Below are 21756 nucleotides of genomic sequence, written 5' to 3' on the forward strand. Positions count from 1 at the left end.
AATGTCAAGTGTAAACAGACAAATTTCGTCAGAAAACCACACTGAAACAATGGTGAACCGTTTTGTTTCTAAATAAATTAAGGGAATCAAGCTTTATATGACTTACTGACACCTACTGGTGGTTTGCGTCATTTATACACGACAGATCTAAATGCAAGTACCACAACAAAAAAAGAAAAGGTAAAATAAATAAATAAATCAAAATCTTACGAAATATTAATGCAACTATTTTTGTTTTATCACACACATTGTGACAACCCAAACTAAGGTAAGTACTTTTGCAGTAAAAGCTACAGAAATGGCTTTGGTGGATCACAAGCAGCTAAAGTATTTGCAGGTGTGAACTTAAGGGGGGGATTTGGTGATTTGGGGGCCCTAAACAGATATGGGGCCCAAGCATTGAAAACCAAAACATTCTCTTTCTTTATAGATATTTACTTTGTAGATTGTTTTTTTTTTTTTTTTTTTTTTTTGCAAATAAAACGCAAAAATGTTAAAAAATATATATTTTAAATGGTATCTATAAATTTAATACAATGCATTAACAAATAACTAAAGTTCACAAACAAAGTAAAGTTAATTAGCCATATTTGTGGTTAGTTTCTAAAATGTTTATCTGCAGTAGGAAAGGAACGTTCCACTATTCATGAGGGCCCCAGGTTTTGAAAAGAAGTAATAACATTACAATCTTACTAGTTATAGACAGATATTACAACTTCTGATAGTAAATGTATAAGAGAGCTATATGATTAATACAGCCTTCTTGGCATTGGTTGGGCCCCCCTAATTCTCCAATAGGTAGATGTATGCATTAGAATAGACGAATAGATATCCAATATCCAATAAATTCCGATAGAGACCATCAATCTCTAGAATTAACATACTATTCTTGGTGAGACAAAGACAGAAAAAAAAGCAAATGGGCATGAGATAAGGGAGATGACTCCTGAACTGACACATTTCTGAATCCGTGAAGCCATGTTTTCTTTTCTATAGAGGAAAAAAGCACAAAAGCATGGTGTACTAGCTATGTCTGCATTTTGTGGTCACAAAATTGGATTTATTTGTACGAGATACAAAAATGTAAACATTGCAAAATAAATAGTTAAAACAAGTGACGCAGGACCTATATTCATGCTCATGATCCCAACATGAACTGATGCACTTGTCTTGCTTGCATTTTCAAGTGCAAAAGCATGATGAAAAAAATAACAATCTAGGATTCAAGTAACAGAAATGACAGACTAATGATACAAATATACTATTTTACAAGGTAGTGATAATTCCCAATTTTACAAAATGTACACTTATAATATTGACAAATTTCTCTTAATATTTTGATATGCTGCTATTGGGTATAAGTCCGTGTAGAAGCGCACAGCTCTGAGCTCTCGAGTCCGTGTGGTTTTGGATGGGCTATGTGACCTCCATGGCCACTGTTGTCTCTGATAATCCATTGAGAGCCAGCCTCTCTGGTTCGTGATTCTCCCTGCGATAAGGACAAATGCACAAATGTCAGATATCATGCTAAAAACCTCATTTCAGTTATCATATTATATTTTATTCTCAAAACAATTGCAACTTTTTCTGAATATAAATATTGAAATGTCCTGTGGTTTATATTCCAAAACAAGTTTGGAGAGTTGCAAACACAGGTAAGTTACTAAACATCCAATACCAAACCACGTTACATCTGCTATGAGCCACTTCAGCCCCAGTATGAAAGTATACAGTTGTCATTTGCATGTAAATGTAATTGTGCCACCTCTGAGCATCATTAAACGGTCTGTGTTAAAAACAGAAAATGTCACTCAGAAGCACATTGATGGTGAAAATTACATTTCAATGTGCATTGTGTAATAAAATTAGCTTCCTATAAACAAAGCCTCCACACATTTGGATTGGTGCAGAAAAAAAAGACAATGTTATCTCTAAATGATTTTTAGGGCGACCTATTCTAGGTTCACCTGTTATACATTATGTCTAAATTAAAACATGAAATGTAATATACGTGAATAAAATTCATTTTCCTTTGTTTTTTCTGTTGTGTTTTCCTCAAAGCAAGTTTTTTAAACCAGCAGGGCTTGTAATCAGGTAAACTATTGATCTAATTTTTTATTTATCAGAGATGAGCATCATAGTTTGCAAAAAATTACGTACCCCAACCATTTTTAACATTAATAATAATAATTATAAAATAAAATCATTCCTGATATATCATATAATACTTAAAACAAACAATAACTCTAGAAAATCTATCAAAAACGGGGAAAAAAAATCTATAATTCTACTTAATGTTAAACACAATAATTATGTTTCATAGTTATATCTCTTTTTATTGAATTTTTTAATGAAGGATTGGAGAGCAAAATAAATGTAACAAAAACAAACTAAATGTGAATAAATGCCAATTTTGGGACATGGTGTATAACTTCATTTTTTATTCTGAAAATTATCAGATTTTTCCCACTATCTGAAGTAAGAAAAAAAAGGTAAAAAAGAAAAAAAAAAGAAAAGTAGGAAAGAAAAGTATGGAAAGAAAAAAAGAAAGAAAAAGAACAGTAAGAAAAAAAAGAAAAATAAAGAAAAGGAAAGAAAAAAGAAAGACAGATTAGTAAAAAAAGAAAAAGGAAAGTAAAACATTGTAAGAAAAAAGAAAGAAAGAAAGAGATTAGTAAGAAAGAAGAAAGGAAAGAATAGTAAGAAAAAAAGAAAAAGAAAAAAATAAAGGAAAGAAAAGAAAAGAAAAAAGAAAGATAAGTAAAAAAGAAGAAAGGAAAGTAAAAAATTGTAAGAAAAATGAAAAAGAAAAAAAGAAAAAGATTAGTAAGAAAAAAAGGAAAGTAAAGAATAGTAAGAAAAAAGAAATGGAAAGAAAGAATAGTAAAAAAGAAAAAAGGAAAGTAAAGAATAGTAAGAAGAAAGAAAGAAAGAAAGAAAGAAAGAAAGAAAGAAAGAAAGAAAGAAAGAAAGAAAGAAAGAACTAAGTAAAGATTCAGACCTGGCAATGTCGATGGCACTAGTGGGGGTGACTTTGGGTACCCGGTCCAGACTGCTGGCGACACTGGCCAGTTTTAAGGCTGAGGGTGAAGGGGCACAGAGGCGAGCCGTGTGGTGCGTGTGGGCAGGAGACACAGCGCTCACAGTGCTCAGGTGCCCGTGTCCGTGGGGCAGAGACTGAGGGACGGCCAGCTGTGGACTCCGCACTAAAGAGCCTAATTCACCACCAGCACCACCACCTCCACTCGGAGCTGAACGGTTCACTTTGACTTGTCTGAAGCTTCCTGAAGGAGAAAAAAACCAGACATAATTCAACAATCAATCATGCTTGCCGTTCTTTCTGTTAAACACTCCACAAAGAGCCTGATATTGTTATATAAAAGGTCCAAATCAAATCTGCTCACCATTCTGTTAAAAAAAGTTTCATAAAGCCGTTTATAGTTATATAATATTTGGAACAAAAGATCACAAAGAACTATTGAATCAGACACTTTTATGTAGAGAATGCTTTATATTTCACAGTTTTTACACTATCGTCTCACAATTCTGGAGCTGCACTTGCCTGAATTGGGAAGGACGCCATTGACACTAGCAATCTGGGGTCTGTTTTCATTGTTGGGAGTGTTGATCACAGCAGAGGCAGCAAAATGAGCACCAGCCGAGTCCAGAGTCTAAGACAAACACACAGGGGAGATCATGATCACAATTCATAATTCTCCTTAAAGTCAGAGTAAAAAACAAAACAAAAAATCTGGCATCATCCACTCGCCCTCCACTATTTCTAAAACTGATGGAGTTTTTTTATTTCTGATGAATACAAAAAAGATATTTTGAAGAATCGTGGAAACTAGTAGCTTTTGACTTTGTATTAATAATAGACATTTTTTTTCCTATTATTGATGTTTTTAGCTACCAGTTTTATGCACAGTATGTACACACAAATTTGATTTAAATCTATCTTTTTCAATACATTTTTAAACAATAGTTTTAATAAAAGACTTCAATTAACTACATTGTTTTCAGTAGATACTTTTTCTATTGATTTTGTGAGACAATAGAACTGAGCTTAAAGTGGTTTAATGACTTAAGTAGGGTATAAAGTTAACTAGACAAGTTATGTTAATTAGGCAAGTCAGTGTACAACAGTGTGGGTTAACAATATAATCACTAATCGTGTACAAGCTAATTTATGATGTTTCATCAAACTATACTAACAAATGTGTGTATAATAGGAAAAACGTACTCCATTATTAGTGAATAAGACAGAATGATCTTAATAAAAAGTGGTTCTATTTAAGCCAAATTTAAAAATGACTTTCTCTAGAAGACAAAATATAGGAAATACAGTGCATTAAACATACATCCATTAAACATCACTTTCTATATATAAATACATATATTTTTTAAATAATAATAAGTAAGTAAAAGTGAATAAAGTGAATAAAAATGGTAATAATTTTTACTTCAACTGTATATTCTTGTTTTAAAATAACAAAACAGAAAATTTGAGAACAGAATCCATTTCTTAAATTGTGGTGTATAAAATCTGTTTCTATGTCCAAACCTCTACTCATTTGAACTAAAAAAAGGCCTCGAAAGCAGTTATGACCATTGTTTAGACATATCAAACATTAAAGTAAATCTTTCACAAAATAATGATGTTCATTGCTGCAGCTTGCAGCCTTTCACAAACCAATATTTTAACCATTTAACCATAGAAGATGAATTACAATTTGGCTATCAATGTAAACATCATGCACACAATGTGAGTGGATGTTAGCACTAATTGTTGGATCCAGAACCTGTGACATAAGATGTAATAAGCAGTCAGGCCTGAGGTGTATTTTAGTGTTGATGTGGCTGTACTCACATGCAGGTGTAAGTGAGCTTCTGCTGCTGTGGAGTTCTGCTGCAGTTCTTGCTGCTGTAACTGTTTGTGCATGTGAACCAGCTGCTGCTGATGGGACTGAAACTGCTCTTCTGTGAATCCACCTGGATGGACAAGGATATGGGGAGAAATGTTATATTCTGTGGATGAGAAGGAACTCATTTTAATTTTCACCACTAGGTGGCAATAAAGCCATTTACTCAGGAAATTAAACAAGAGAATTCATTTTGGGTAGTTTGTATGTTTTTTGTAAATATTAACATTGTAAAAAGAGAATAAGCTGATAAAACGCAAATTGTTAATATAATATTTCCGTTTCAATTTGTTTTTTAATGTATTTTTTGTGTAAATTTTTATTTTTGTGTTTTTTTAAAGCTAATTAGAACCCTGACAAAAAATATGGGTTTCACAAACCAAATTAAACGGCATGAATGTCTTTAACATTTATAAAAAGAAATTAATATAGACCTACTTCATAGAATGCAAAATGACCTATTATGCTTTGCGTATATGCCTAAGGAGGATGCTTCGAACTTCCGGTCGGCAGCTTGATGCATATAAAGAGTCACATTTGGAGAGCTTTGAAATGATAGTTTATCTATTTTACTTGCTTTTAACGGCTTTGAACTAATACTGCAACAACCTTCATCGTCATACAGCATGTGTGCCATTTAAATAGAGCATCATCATTGCTAAAGTGATTTTTTACACATTTTTTTAAATATACGACCAACCCAAACAAATGTTATTCACTAAAACGTTTAACACACGAGTACAGTATAACAGCTGACAGGTTGGGAACACTGACGCTGTATTTCAGCATCTAATCTGAAGGCAGACACTGAATTAGGAGAGTGTCCTTCACTCTCGCTTGAACAGCATCTGACAGAGGCATAACGGCTTTAGCACACATCTTTCAAAATAAAAGTTGTGCAACACAAAAACACTCCGTAACCCACTCAAAACCGTACTGGGAAACATTTTCAGATCTTGAATTATCAGCTGAGAAACGCTGTAAAAGGAAGTTCAAAGCATCCTACTGGAGGACGCTGGTCGATATAGTGCTCTCCATGCAGCAACCAAGAAAAAAGTCTAAAGCCACATAAAAAAAAAAGTGAACAAACCAGGCTTTCACAACTCAGTATCTTTTTTTTCCACCAGATGTATTACTACAATCCAATACTTTTACTTTAAGCAAGAATTATAACCCAAAAACAATAATGAGCCATAATGGTATTGTGCACAAGCTGCTAAATTGCTACAGCTCATGTCTTTCTCTGAAAACTTAGGAGTCAGGTACGCATACATCTGACAGGATAGAGCACAATTTAATGTGTGCACCTAAAAGAAGCCTGTTCAAATGTATCAAAGCAATGTAGCTAAATTATCAACAACAACAAAGCATTGTGTTCAGCATATAGAATGCAATCCATAAACTGACAACCACTGAGAATTTCTGAACTCTTGTCAGTATCATGTACACAGCGCTAGAGTTTATTTCTTCAAAACAACTGGCAGGCCACATAAAAATAAATGAAAGGATGGATTTGTTGAAAAACCCTGAACTAAACAAAGATAGAGGAGTACAGTGGTAAAGAGTTGTTTTCAGCAGAATTCTTTTAATTGACCTTGTGAGTGCCCTTGAGCTCAGATGCCTCACCTGACACGCTGTTAGAGAGTGTCGTCCCTCCACCTTTTTCCACCGGCGGGGTCCCTTTCTTGTCCTCAGCCCTAGAGTTGTCCTGCAGCGGCCGAGGCCGAAAAAACTTCCACCTGCAGGCCTGGATGTCACCGAGAAGCTGAGTCAGAGAGCGTTGCGAGACGTGAGAGTTTGTATTTGTGTGGACGGGGAGGTCAGGCACACATGAGCCGGAGGAGGGATAAAGCATATCAGGGTCCAGGTGCCCGAGGGAATGATCCAGATCTGATGAGGTGCGATCCAAAACAACCCTGGAGGTGAACAACAGTGCTTTCAGATATATGGCAAAACCTGTGACCTTTAGAATTGATCATAAGGGATTCTGTTTTTATCTAGAGAAACAAAAGCATATTTTGCACCATGTCGAGTCTAAAGTGAAACAAAATTCAGCAGAGGAAACTATAAACCTTTAAACAAAAAACAAACAAGGCAACTGCAGCATTGTATGCATTTTTGCAACAAACTAGCAATTGTGTGTTAAAATTTTTAATTCTACCTTTTTTTTCCCTCTCACAACTGACTTTGTTTTTATAAAGATTGCAACTCTGAGAACGACAGAACAGTGAGATCTTAATTTTGAATTGGGAGAAAAACTTTTTTGCAGGAAATCAACTAAATGTTAACTCAATTCAGAGAGAAATCATTTTGAGAAATTTGTTTAAAGACTATTAAATACATTTAAACATATGTATATTTTTTAGGTTGGAAAGCAAATAAACTTGTCATTGCAAGTCACAATTTTCAGAGGATAAAAGCCATGAGATGTTTACGCAACGTTTCAGAAAAACGTTTCAATGTTTCAGAAAAAAAATCTTAAAATCGCAAGAAATACTGTGAATTACAAATAATAAAAAACAAATAAACTCAGAACAACTCAGCAAGAAAAAGCTAAAAAGCCATATGCAAAAAGTGTAAACAGGGCCATACCTGCCACCTCTGCCCACTCTCCTACAAGCCACTGCGATGCACCGTCTAGGCACAGAGAGGGCAGTGAGACAGTTCCGCTGCCACAGCTGATCCTGACCCGTCTGCTGCCAATGAGGAGAACAGCTCTGATCCACCACCGGCTGAGGACACATAACACACATTTAACAATCACAAACAAAATTTTAAAAGCACCACTGAGTCAACACCACCGAGTTAACTTAATACTGAAGTATGGCACAATCTATAGGAAATGAGAACAAAAAACTATGGTTTGGTCTCAAGTGACGCACGTCTCACGTGCAGCATTATTAGCCATGTGCAACATACAAGAAAACTAGAGTAGAGTAAGGGTGGGTAGAGTGGAGTAGAGTGGTGAAGAATAGCGAAGGGTAGAGCAGTGATTCCCAATTCCGTTCCTCAGGACATATAAGACATAAAAAATTTCCAGCATGGGAGGGGTCCTAAAAACTGGAGCTGGAAACCACTGGGGTAGAACATTGTAGGGTAAAGAAGTGAAAGTAGGTAAGGTAGAATGTAGAGTAGGGTAGATTAGCATAGGATAGGGGAGGAATGAGGAAAATGTAAGTATGCGATTATCAAACTTCCTGTCTTATGAGTAGGGCCAGAACAATTTTTGCTGACATTTTTTATTATTTCTGCAGAGATTTTTGTAAAAAAAAAAAAAAAAAAAAAATGCAGATTAATGCAGAATAATTTTGGCAGTATTATAACTAAAACTGTATTCTAAAGAAATCATACAAACATTTCCATATTAGTAAATAGTATTACTGAAATTATTATGAAAACTGAATTAAAATAAATTTACACAAATGATGGGCTAAAAATCTACAGATTTCTGCACACACTGATTCATTGTGGGCCTACTTATTCATACCCACATACATGACATGCTTTCTGCTCATTTAATATTTTGCTTAATAAATAATTAAATACATTTACTTTTTAAAATATAAAATAAAAATAACTAAAATAATATTCTTTATTAAAATTTTTATTACAACTTCAATGTAATAAATTATGCATTTGAAAACAACATAGCTGAAAAGACTCTTGAAAATGGGAAACATGATAAAAAAAACTGTAATAACAATTTTTAAATGCGAAACAAATATTAAAACAATACTTTCTTCAAATAAGGACTGTGTGAAATCTATTTTTAGTTCAATTAATTCTAAATCATTGCACACTGCACAATATATTGTTTCAGCATCGATATCGCAACGTGTGTGTCTGCAATAGTCCAATGGCAGGATATGCAGTATTGAGTTGGAATTATAGTTGATCAGCACAACAGTTGAGAATACATGAGTTTTGTGGAGTCATTGCAAAGTATAACCATAACAGAGTAAAATATGTCATTTGCATGCATTCTAAAGTAATTTCAAAAGAGTTTAAAGCCTTTGGCCACAAAAAAAGTGCATTTGTAACTTTAATGAAGAATAATTTTACTAACTTAACACGATGAGAACTATACGGTTTCTGTACATAAATACTGTTTGTTTCTCCAGAAAACCATAAAGCACTGTTTATTAGACTTTTTTCATTGCTCTATTGCAGGGGTCACCAATCTTATTCCTGGAGGTCCAGTGCCCTTCAGCGTTTAGTTCCAACTTACCTCAACACACCTGCCTGGGTGTTTCAAGTATACCCAGTAAGACCTTGATTAGCTTGTTCAGGTGTTTGATTAGGGTTGCAGCTAAAATCTGCAGGACACCGGCCCTCTAGGAACAGGCTTGGTGATCCCTGCTCTATTGTTATTATTTTGGTGTCAATTGGGTTATTTATTTTTTATACATGATTTATACGACACAGAAAATTATCGCAATCAAAACATTTCTTACCAAGTAGAACTATTCAATATATATATATATATATATATATATATATCCAAAAAAACAAAATATGGCAATGTAAGATTTTTTTCAATATCGTGCAGCTCTACACTGCAGTATCTTTTAACTATAGCAAAAGTGAAGATAAATTAGGACTTGAAGATCTTTGAGTCTTTGTGTGTAAATCAAAAACCTTGAGAACAAATGCTTAAAGTCATTTCATAGCAGCTTAAATATTAAAACATAACCTTTCTCCTACATCAACCAGCTTTGATGTGCACAGTTGCTTATTTCTTCATGATCTATAGCCAGCGCTGATATTGAATAGGAAACTCACAGCATGGTAACTGCAGCCAGCTTTCCGTCTGAAGGCAAAGACTCCGTCAGGATCGTTCTCTTCATCTGGCTCTGATGCTGGAGACTTCAGAAGAGAAAAAATACATAATTGATAAGCTATCTATGCTAATGGCTTAATAAAACACATGTACACGAGCATGTTCAGCCGAACACTAACCAGTGGATAATCCTCTTCTCCAGAGCTGTGGAAGTCGTACTGTTTAATGTCTGCCTTGTTAATGGTCTGTATTCGCTCTGGCCAACCAGTCTGGCGAAACGTATCAAGTTTGGGCCTCTTGTTGTACTTCTTATGAGAACGCACAAAGTCAAAATGAGGCTCAGACTTAACGGGAAAGGGGTGCAGGTGTTTGGGCCCAATTTTGTGTGACTGGAGAAAAAAAACAGCAGGATATGTTTTTTTATAATGATGACTGAGCACATTCATATTTCTCAAAGACTAAGGTTTTAGTTTCTTCTTCTCTCCTACTGTTAGATTTTACCTTAATTTTGTTCTCTGTCTTGTGCCGACTGCTGATGGGTAGGGATATGGGAGCAGGGTAAACGGTTTTCTCAGCCAGAGGTACAGTGACTTCATTGAGAATCTCACCAGAGAAGTCTCCAATCTGATATCTAAAATACACAAAACATTTGAGAAACAAAATGTTAGAGCAGTGATAAGAGGAGAGTCATTTAAAAAGTTTCTGGCTTCATGATCAAACTTTTTTATTCATCAAGTGATTCATCAAGCTTTGTGACATTTCCAAATGAACTGCAACATAGATTTATTTATTTGTTTCGTATCACAATCACACATCGTCATCGCACTTACAGCAAATTGACGATTGGAGAAAAGTGCTTAAAGTCCCAGTGAAATCAAAAATAGTTTTTAGGTGTTAATATCAGTATGTTAGTCTTAATGTAATCCATCATTTAGAGTTATCCAAAATTCATGTGAAAAAAACAGTGACAAATTTAACATGTAGAAGATATAACCAATCAAATCTTCAGGTTTGTTACTTCTGACGAAATCAATTAACTTTTTCTTTTCTTTTTTTTTTAAGTCACCTTTCTCATCAAACCTTGACCAATAAAATGTGCTCTAGTTTTTGATACATCCTGCCCTTCAAGACACTTGCTGCATAATAAAATTAGTCATTTGTTCCAGTCAATAGGTGTTTTTAATCCCAAGGGTTTGCCTAAATACTTGCAATTTTAGAAAATGATAAATTTTAACCAAGCTATGCTGATATGAATTCCCTATTCATTTTAAAATATGCTGTGCTCAGCACCACTCTACGGGAAGCCCAGATGTGAAAAATACATTGCACAGTGCACACACATTCTTAGTCAATGTACAGGGAATGTGTGTATTTGCTATCTATAAAAGGCTGCTCTATGTCTCGACCTGTCTTCCTGTTACAGCTGAGATTACGTTTATTAATGAATAAAATGCTGATTTCACAGAAGGAATGCCATTAAGATAATCAATACATTTTTTAACTAGCATGAATCAATTGTTTATCTCAAGAATATCAACATGATCTAAAAACATTTATACTTTGAGTACTGATTTTATGAATTATTTAACAACAAACTCTTTTAAAAGAAACTTTAAAAATAGAAATGTTCACACACCTTTTTTCAAAGACTTCCAGCGTCAGATGCAGCAGCTCTCGTTTGCTCTTTTCTCTTTTCTTGATCATTTCCAGGATGCTTATGGTTCGGCTGAACTCTCTCCTCAGCTTCAGCATCTTCTCATAAGATGCCTCGTCATTCTTGCGATTCTATAGAGAGAGAGGTTACAGATCAGAGACCAAATTCTAGTAGGGTTCTAGTAGCTGTTTAATAAAAATCCAATAAATAACATCCCTAAATATCTGTTTAAAAGATTTTATTAACATTTGTTAAAACGTTTGAGCCAAAATTCTTTCATAATTTTTTCAAAGTTCAATTGTGTATAAATCTGCATGTTAAGTCACTTCAATGAATGTCATCGAGAAAGGTTTTTTTATTCATTTAATGGTTACATGTTGCCACCTATTGGCCCACCAATACAATACAATCATCATTTGAATAGTTAATTAGGAAATATCATTTTGATCACTACCACGGGTATCAGTGTTTATATACCAATTATAAGCATTTACTTAACTATACTCTCTGGAATAATAGGAGCATAAAACAGAATATCTGAATATCCGTTATTATAGGGTATACAGAAGTATGCATAAGGACTTTTCATTTTGCAGTAACCTGAGTCAAACGCTTCCAGTGAAATGCATGCAGTTACAAAATCAGCGTGTTTGAGGTCTGTTTTCTTTAAACATCTACACTGCCTAATTAATACATAATATAAAGTGGGTCTCACACTGTACAAGAAGCCCTGCGTTTGATGTCATTACACTACAGTGCACATGCATACCTTTCTAGTCTGCATCTTCTCTGTGCGACGCCTGAAGGCCACGTAAGCATCACTGTTGGTGGAACCATCCCTCTTCTCCTGCTTGATTTGTGGGATAAGAGACGGCCCCCGGCAGTTCTTCCTCTTCCTCACCCAGTAGTCATACACAGACTTCAACAGGTAGTCATCTTCATTTAGCAGCAGCTTGGCCTCTTGAAGAGTGACCAACTACAAAACAATTATTGAGAGATACAGAGAAAGGTGAGAGAAAAAAGTTACATGCTAGAAGGTGCATTTTACATTGTTTGTAAATGTTTTTCACACCAAAAAGGGGACTTGTATAATATGGTTAGGTGGGAAAAAAACATAATAATAACAAAAATAGCTAAGCTACATAATTTCACATAGTTTGAATAACTAACTATAAAGGCTTATCTTTTTCAATAAAAATATATCTATATTTTTAATTAAAAAAATATAAAAGTATTTTACTTTTTCCCCATGTCCAACTAGGACAAAATATACTATTATTTGCATTAGGAAAAATTATTCAATTTTAACCATATTGTGTTTTAAGATAAACGCCAAACACTTGTTAAAAAAAATGCACATGTATGTATTGTTACATTATATTTAATATAAATTACGTTCTTTTAATATAACCATTATTATTTTTATTAGCATTATTATTATTATTAATATTATTATTTTTATAAGTGCAAGTATTTGCTTGTCCCACAATTCCTTGAGTAAATCATTTTCAATTTATTTCCCCACACATTTTATCAATCAATTACTAAATTTATAACCACACATTATTGTTGTTTTCTTATTTTAATGTTAATATATGTAATTGTAAAATAGCAACAAAAAGTCTGTGCGTATCTAAACATTAAAGCACAATACAATGGGTAGAGTGAATTGATGAGATTAGAGTACCAACTGGCAAGCCATGAACATTTAAAAATTAATAAATAAATCCAGAGCTAAATTTTTTTTAATTAATATATTAAATTCAAATTGTCAAAATTAAAAAATAATATTGTAATAACTCAAATGCAATGTAAACAAATCAGTCATGCGATCATAGAAATTAAATATATTAAAATAAAACACTGGTATTGGTATTAATAAATTAATTAATTAAATTTGATCATCACAACACTTTAAGACATCTTAAAGACAAAATTAAGACATCTTTAAAAACCCAAATTTTTAAATGACAGTGTACAGTAATATTTATTTTGATGCTTTTATGATATTACATTAACTTTGCACAACTCAAGAACACAACTTGGGTCTTCAATGCAGTTGCTGTTACCTGGTTGGTACTGGCTTTCTCCAACCGGTCCATCATGGTCTCAAACTGCACAGGTTTTAGCTCCATCTTACGGTTGAGTCTGTTTAGTAAAGTCTCGTCCTCTGAGTCCATGTCATAGTCGGGTAGCTCGTTATCCAAACCAAGAGCTGGTGCAGAGAACAGAGACAGGATGAATTGAGATTCATATTGAAATCACAATTAAATTTAAATCTAGGAATTAAATAATCCAGCAAGACTCTCTTGTAGTGTCACAATACAGATAATTCTTACTTCAATACTAGGGATGTAACGGTATCAGAATTTCACGGTACGGTAATACCTCGGTATGAATGTCACGGTACGGTATTTATTGAATCATTTACAGGAAAAAACAAAACTTATGAAAATACTCCAAAAAAGGGCCAAAAGTGTCAATGACATATAAATTAGCCATCTATATAAGCTTTGAAACAGGAACTTCAATTTTAATAACAAAAAAATATTGAACCATGTAAAAAAATAAAGTTTCAATTTAGTATTGTTGAAAACTCATCACATTCAACATTTAATCACTCACTCACTTAGATAGAGATGGGTTTAAAGGAAATTTATCATATAAATATATTATGGTAAAAGCTGGTATCTCTGGGTATTTACAATGTCCCCTGCAATAGAAAAAACCCTCTCATTTGGGACTGAGGTTTCTGGGACAAGAGAGATATGACTTAGCCCAGGTTGACAGCAGTGGGGTAACGTTGTGCATTGTCTTTCCCCCACTTGAGAGGACAAACCATGAGTAAGATAGAGGTCTCATGTCTGCATCAATCTGAACAGTGTGCTGACAACACCGCTATTCAGTATGCGCGCGACAACACAGCTGATAAGAACTCGCGCGACAACACCGCTATTCCGTAAGCGCGCGGCGACAACACCCGCTTTAGAGTTTTCCAGCTCTTTTCATCCTCGCTTCTAGCAGCACACTCCATTTCCGCATTACTGGATCTGTAGCGACAACAGACCGCAAGGGATGATGGTCAAGCATGGGCTGATGGGAATTGTAGTTTTCGCTACCTCCCGTTCGCTTCATTCGCCTGAGCAAATTTTCTCAGAAGACCTATAGTTTTACCGAGTCATGCGACTACGGTAATATCGAAAAAAATTAATATTGCGGTATGACGGTATTTACAATACCGTTACATCCCTATTCAATACGATACCTTGAAAATATTTACACTACCATTTTTGACACCACACAGAAATATTACAAGAGCTTTAACTAACTTTTGAAATGCATGTACATATATATTCTTTGCAATGGCCAGTGTTAAAATATCAAGCATGGTTTAGTGTAAAGCTCAGGACACACCAAGCTGACGTTAAAAACTAGCAGTGACAAAAAACAACAACAACTGTGTTGTTGCCTCTGGTGGGCTGTGTCTGATACCTTCTAGTCTACACCAAAAAGCTGCTCATGAACACACCAAACAGACAACAGCGACCTGAAATGAGAATATAAATATCTGCGCCTATGAGAGAATGTATCTTTCCAAAGACTTAAGTGGCAGTATCTGTATTGTCATCCTTCAAAAATGGAAACCAGAACTAGTGCTGCACATATACAAACCATAATCAAGGCAGAATTTCCCAGTACTTCTCACTCACCAGAGGGATTCACTCAGTACAAATATGACTAATGATTCATAGAGTTCGCAAATGAGAGAATGACAGCTGGCTTTGTGTTCCCTCTTGACTTGAATCGCTAGTTTTGTCTCTGTGGTTTTTGTTTTTATTTGCTGATTCGCAGCTGAACAGCCAATCAAAAGACTCTCTCACCAATTGCTGACACCTTTATTAGGCTTGATAAACCACTGATTTCTACTGCCAAAAGGGTACCAATGGTGGGTTTGGTGTATGACAGAAAGTTTCAGTCAACGTCATTCTCGCTCGAGGAAATATCAAGGTAAGGCTGTACGAGTCGTTCAAGTATCATATGAGAAGCACTTCTCACAAAAGAGACTTTATACACACGAATACTTGTGTATTAATGTTCATTACTAACCTTTCTATGAACATAATTTGATTATGTTTGTCTGTAATTCCATAAATAAATTAATAAATGCCACATATATAAACATATTCAGACCCTTACAGTCTCTGAAATGTTACAGATTACAGAAAAAAAACTACACACAACATACATTTATAAGTAAAAACATATAGCCCACAGTGCAAACCTCTTATATATATATTTAATCTTCACCAGCACATTTAACTTCTTGTAAGAAAGTAATTTTGTCATTCAGAGTTCATAATAGTCCAAAAGATGATGATAACAATTAATCATGGCCGTTTGTTCATGTTTTAGGTTGCTGAAAGAATGATTTGCTCCTTTGTTTTTTCCAGCTTCTCCTTTGTTTTTTCCGCATGTCACTCTCACGTTCGATGTCAGAAACACTTCAATAGTCATGCGCACATTATTATCATCAGCTCGAAATTCTTTATTTCAAATATAGATATGGGGCAAGTGCACGCAAGCTCTATGGAGAAATTGAAACCGCACGTGATTTTAGACAACTTTGTAACACAAAAACAGGACATGGCAGATTTTGTTATCCTTGGCTTTGTGTTTGTTGATCAAGACGACGACAAGGTTTGTTTAAGCTTGGGTCGATCATGGTTCGTTATTATATGTATATGGTATTACAATGTAATGTCACGGTTGTGTATTTAAAAATTGCACTACCTTTGTTTTCATTCCCCTGGCTTTGGCTGTACACCAATAGCGTTCAGCTATGCATCTAGCTCCGCCTTTTGGTACCCTTTTGTCATGCTAGGTACCCTTTTGAAAGGATACCCAAAAAGTGGTACGGTACACTTCACTTTTTGGTAACTTTTGACAGTGGAAACTGCCATAAGAGAATACTGAAACGCACCACTCAGTGAAAACAGGTCATAAAGGCAGCAGTTCTGACTTTCACTAGCCAAGCCAACATTTTTACTGGTCCAGCTACACAAACAAAACTAACAAAGAAAAAAATAAAAACAAGTCAAATAAAAATATTTCATGTTTTCGTTGTTCTAAACCACAGGTGTCAAACTCAGTTCCTGTAGGGCCGCAGCTCTGCACAGTTTAGTTCCAACCCTAATTAAACACACCTGATCAAACTAATTGAGTCCTTCAGGCTTGTTTATAACCTACAGGTAAGTGTGTTGGAGCAGGGTTGGAACTAAACTGTGCAGGGCTTCGGCCCTCCAGGAATTGAGTTTGACACCCCTGTTCTAAACTATGTAAAATTATGCAATATAGAACTCTATAAAATTTCTGAATTACTCATTTTAAATTTTAGAAACTACTAGCCTAAATATTATAGACTGAAAATATTGTAAGAAATAAACAGTTATGAATATACAAATAAGCAAATCACAATCATTAACAACATAAATACAATTGAATTATTGAACTAAATAATAGTGCTTAAATTAGGTCTAATTATGATTTATTTATTGATCATAGTTAACAGCGGTATCAAGTTGATTTAAAAAACATTTCGCTTTATAGACAACCACCTCGTTTTTTTAAAGATGGGTACTTTTCAAATATTTAACATACATTTAGTCTATCTGTGCTGAAGGGCATTCTCATGTAGAAAACTCAGCATCTGCATGCTAACAGAGAAAAAGAGATGCACAAACAGCGTGCAATTATAGAAGTGTCTCCCATGCTTAGCATCAAATGTGAAATGAGCTGCTGTAAACTCCGGATAAATAAAAGTGAAACTGCCGGACAGACTAGACTATGGTGGACCATAACACCGAAACAAAACGCTTATAGCAGGCTGCATTAGAGTGTGTCTGAGTGAGTGACAGAGGAGGTGGACATGTCAGACTGCAGTGTGTATGAACTCACTGATGGAGAGCAAATGCAGAAGTGACGATATTCAGAAAAGCAATATCATATTGTTTCAAATCCTTCAGCATCAATACTTTTGACATCACTACTGTCTTGAGGTGAATGTTGCGAATGACTCACGCTGGATGTGGATGAGCTGTTTGGGGATGCGAAATTCTCCTTTATACAGACGGTCGTAATAGGTGATGTTACTCTCAGCCTCCGGCACAGGGATGACCATGCTCTCCTTCTTTTCCCTGAACACCTGCTGGGCAGAGATGGCCCTCTGGAGATGGTGCTCCTAAAAAAAACAAACCATAAAAAAAAAAAGAGAGTGAGCAAAGCTAATTTTTCAATGACGAATTGGGCCAACTGGAGTTTGTGAAAGGGTTACACCATTTGTGCCAGAACAATAAAGATTTGTCACCCAATACAAGCACCAAAAATTCCACAGTTAGTTGACGTAGCTGGTCTCAGCAAGAATACGAAAAAGTTAAAAACTCACACAGAGATGGAAGCAAGAATTGGGCGAGTACGACTTCTAATGCAGCTGAGAACAGCAACGTGATGAAACCCGCTGCAATGGCTTTCACAGCTCACAAGCATACAAATGAACTCGAGTTGTTCCAATCACTTTTGGATTCATTAGACAGTTACTGTAGCAGACAAGTTCAATAATAGAAAGGTGAGCGGTTCATTATCAGCTTGGTGAGGAGAGAAAATGCAATCTGCAGCACAAAAAAAGATGCTCTGTAGCTACTGTAATAAACTCAATTGTTCAAAGCAAATTAATGATGATGAATCAATCTTAAAAGGTCAATAAAGCTTTTTATGGACACATGAAACAACCAAAGCTGCAGCTTCATGCTAGTTGGTTACACCACTGACTGGCCAGACAAACTCTTCTCAGATATTATTAATAATAATTACTACCACACAGTATTAGTGTTATTATCATTACATACAATAACACTTTTTATGTTAATACAACCATCTAATAATAATAATAATAATAATAATAATAATAATAATAATAATAATAGAACAACAGGAATAGACTTTAAATCGTCTGACTGTAGTAGATATTTGTAGTAAGTTATTTACAATAATTATTTGAGTTAATTGTGCAGTTTAAATTTCACTCGCCTTGCCAAAGATTGCTAGTCTCTAGAGCTTCACACACAGTATAAAGATAAGGAGATGCTCATTTTGTTTCTGTTAGATATGATCTTCTTAGAAATTAAAATAATAAAATTGTTGTGAAGTACACAAAGACAACTAAAGGCTTTTAATCCTATATTATTTTAGATTTGGATATTATGATTATAGAAGGCATAAGCTTTATGTTTAAAAAACGACAGTTAAACCAAAAAATCCTGACAGGCTTAAATAATAGCAATAACAATAATAACAACAGTAACAATGATGCAAATTGTAGTTAGATTTCTTTATTTGTTGTATGCTTTCACAATGACACAAACTATGTGGTGCTAGAGTATAAAATGGCAATACAGTAGTGTTTTGATGTTCAGCATGGTACGAATCATTTCCGTTTTCAGATACCGCAGCAATTTACATTTCAATGTCAAAGACAAAATGTGGCATATTAAAAGACTACACTATCTGTCATTTGCGTTAAACTGATGCGTAAGGCCCGCTGCTGCACGAACTAAACTCTGAAGAATCGAACCTTGATTCTAGCTAGAGACGCACGCTGTTCAGCTCGTGTATTCCTGTCGTAACATACGCTACTCACGAACGCATTTGCGCAAAAAGACTGACGTCAATGCGCGTTTACCACTAGCAAATCACTTACGTAAATTACCTTACTCACGCCACTAGTGTAGAACATTTCCCACGAATACGCAACTAGCGTACATTTAATACGTAACTCTGATCATCGGGACGCTGCGCACGAACCTCCGTGAGCAAAGAATTTACTTACGTAGTAAACATGCGTAAAGGCTACGTGAATACCAACACCCAGCTATGCACCTGAACCTCATAAAAAAATATGAATTTAAAATCATTTCCATACCGACTCCTCTTCCTTTTCCATCCCGGTTGGCATTTGTGGGACCGCTCGGTTGATGGAGACGCAGTCGGTGAGGTCCGGGAGGTCTTTATTGCGGTAGATGGGCAGCGGTTTGGCGGCGTCTAGCGCTCGCGCGCGGAACGAGAGTTTACTCATTGTTTTCAGCGATCACAAATACACAGAACACGGATCATTCGGTACAAATACACACACGAGCCGACGGTTTTCTCCGCGGCCGCGCTCACTGACTTCCCTCCGATCGAAATCCGACGGTTAAAGGCATCTCTGAGCGAGTTGTGGTGTTTTTTCACGGGCTTTTTTTTCTCGGCTGGTGTGAAAACATGGCGGACATGATCCCGACAGCCCGCGCGACACTGCCAAAGAGCGTGAGCGGGAGCGCGCGTGTGCCGCTGCGCGCGCACCCCATACAACATGCGTGCACACGATATTACGACACACGGGCACGAGGGAACACATGCGTGCATTACGGACCTGTCATAGACATTAGTGGATCGACCTCCATTAAACAACTTTAGCGATGAAAGCATCTTTACATGTGCCACGAAGACAAATATGGCGTCATGGGTTCAACCAAAGATTTAAGGCCACAAAAATGTATTTGAAAGTCCCTCGCCATTAACCTATATTTTTTTGGGAGAGATACAACGCATTTAATTCGTGCAAACATGAGGTCCACCCTGAATTCTACGGCTAAACAGAAGCAGACTGAAGAAAACGTAAACATTTAAATTTATTAGCTAGGCCTGCTATTTTGCAAATTGGGAGGGTGGGATCACTAGGAGGGTGCACTAATAGCAGAAGACTGCAGATTCTATGGTCTGTCGCTATAGGCATGTCTACAGATCAGAAGGGACTGTGTTTTACAGCCGTTAAATTCCATCATTGTGTAAATGATTTTAACCAGACGAAGCAAACAGGTCAAGACTGCTGAATAAAATGAGACTCAGTCCACATCCAAACTGGGGAGCTTTGGCCAAAGAACAATAACGAAATAAATGAACAAAAAAACTTTCCCAGAGATGGGTTGTGGCTGGAAGGGCATCCGCTGCATAAAAATCTGCTGGATAAGTTGGCAGTTCATTCCACTGTGGCAACCCCGGATTAATAAAGGGACTGAGCCGACAAGAAAATAAATGAATAAATGAACCAAAAAACAGGACATGAAATCATAATATGCAATTCTAAATGAAAAAATGCTGATTTTCCAAGTTGTGATATGGCAACCAATATATCAGAATCAGCAGATCTTTAACTGTGTGTAACGGACGTAGACTTGGCCTTGTTGTGACTCCATATTGGTGGCTTAAAAGTACACATTGGTACTTGAAATGTACGCATGAGTACTTCAAAGTACAAAAATGTACATTTTAAACAGTAGCCTACAGTATACGCATGTTAGTTTATAACTTTGTTTCTGAGGATGTGGTCACTATAGCAGTGATTTACCCTAACATAAATCACAGCGTGTGTCAATAACGTACGTCCTTCACCATTTCTGATTTTTGAACTGAGATCTATGTGCAGTCTTCTATCAGCAGAAGTGAGCTGAATGGCCAGCCTGCAGGGAGGAAAGTAGCACAGGGAGGTGCTTGGAAAAGTTACCTGCTAAGACACAAATCATTTTTAATGAGCGGAACAAGCAGAACTTAGAGGCACAGGCAATCCTATAAAATGGTGGCGAATGTGCAATAGATAAGTGGAGAGTCTGCAGGGGAGAATGTTTCCATTTCTGCTTGGGATTTGATTTTTTTCCCCTCAATGTTGTAGGCTACAATATATTTTTCATAAGGTTTGGGGTCAGTAAGATGAATTAATTGTTTCATTTAGTTATTGACTCAGTAAGAGGAATTAATTCATTAATGTAGTAATGGACTTTAAGAAAAATGTTTATCTCTATTAGGCAGGAATGATTTAAGTTGGCTATTAAAAGTTACATAAGTGCTATTACCAAAAAAATGTTGTTTAAACTTTTATTTTAAAATCCCAAAAATATACTTTTCTACATAAAAAAAATACATTTTTAAAAATTGCTGATGATAATAATGGTTGCTTGCTTGTTAAGCATATGATTATTTCAGAGGGAATATGACTGGAGTTGTGTAAAATCAGCTTTAACAAATGCACACACACACACACACACACATACACACACACACACACATATATATAATATACTAATAATTCTGACTTCAATTGCATATATAGACAAATATTTTAAATGGTAAAGTTTCCCAACATTTAAATTTCCTATATTTTTTTCAAGTATATTCATTAAAAAAGTCTCTGATTATTCTTGGTCCTCTAGTTCAATGCTAAACTGAAATTGAGTAAGACATGGTAGAGGGATCTGGATGCAGACCTGGTGCAGTGCAATCTGAGCTGCATCCAATGCTTTTTAATGCGCTCA

General features: G+C 35.5%; 1 protein-coding gene across 1 annotated transcript; it reads right to left on the reverse strand.

Annotated features, from left to right (window-relative positions):
- Positions 1-1034: 1034 nt before the first annotated feature.
- epc2 (enhancer of polycomb homolog 2 (Drosophila)) lies at positions 1035-19683 on the reverse strand. The gene is given in 14 exon segments (NM_201075.1): positions 1035-1489; positions 3002-3284; positions 3563-3671; positions 4871-4992; positions 6549-6838; positions 7515-7654; positions 9705-9788; positions 9882-10091; positions 10204-10333; positions 11339-11487; positions 12126-12332; positions 13426-13571; positions 17435-17594; positions 19332-19683. Coding segments are annotated over 14 exon segments (2256 nt in total). The 5' UTR covers positions 19485-19683; the 3' UTR covers positions 1035-1416.
- Between the last annotated feature and the right edge of the window lie 2073 nt (positions 19684-21756).

This window comes from Danio rerio, chromosome 9 (genome assembly GCF_049306965.1).
Source record: "Danio rerio strain Tuebingen ecotype United States chromosome 9, GRCz12tu, whole genome shotgun sequence".
Lineage (NCBI taxonomy): Eukaryota > Metazoa > Chordata > Actinopteri > Cypriniformes > Danionidae > Danio > Danio rerio.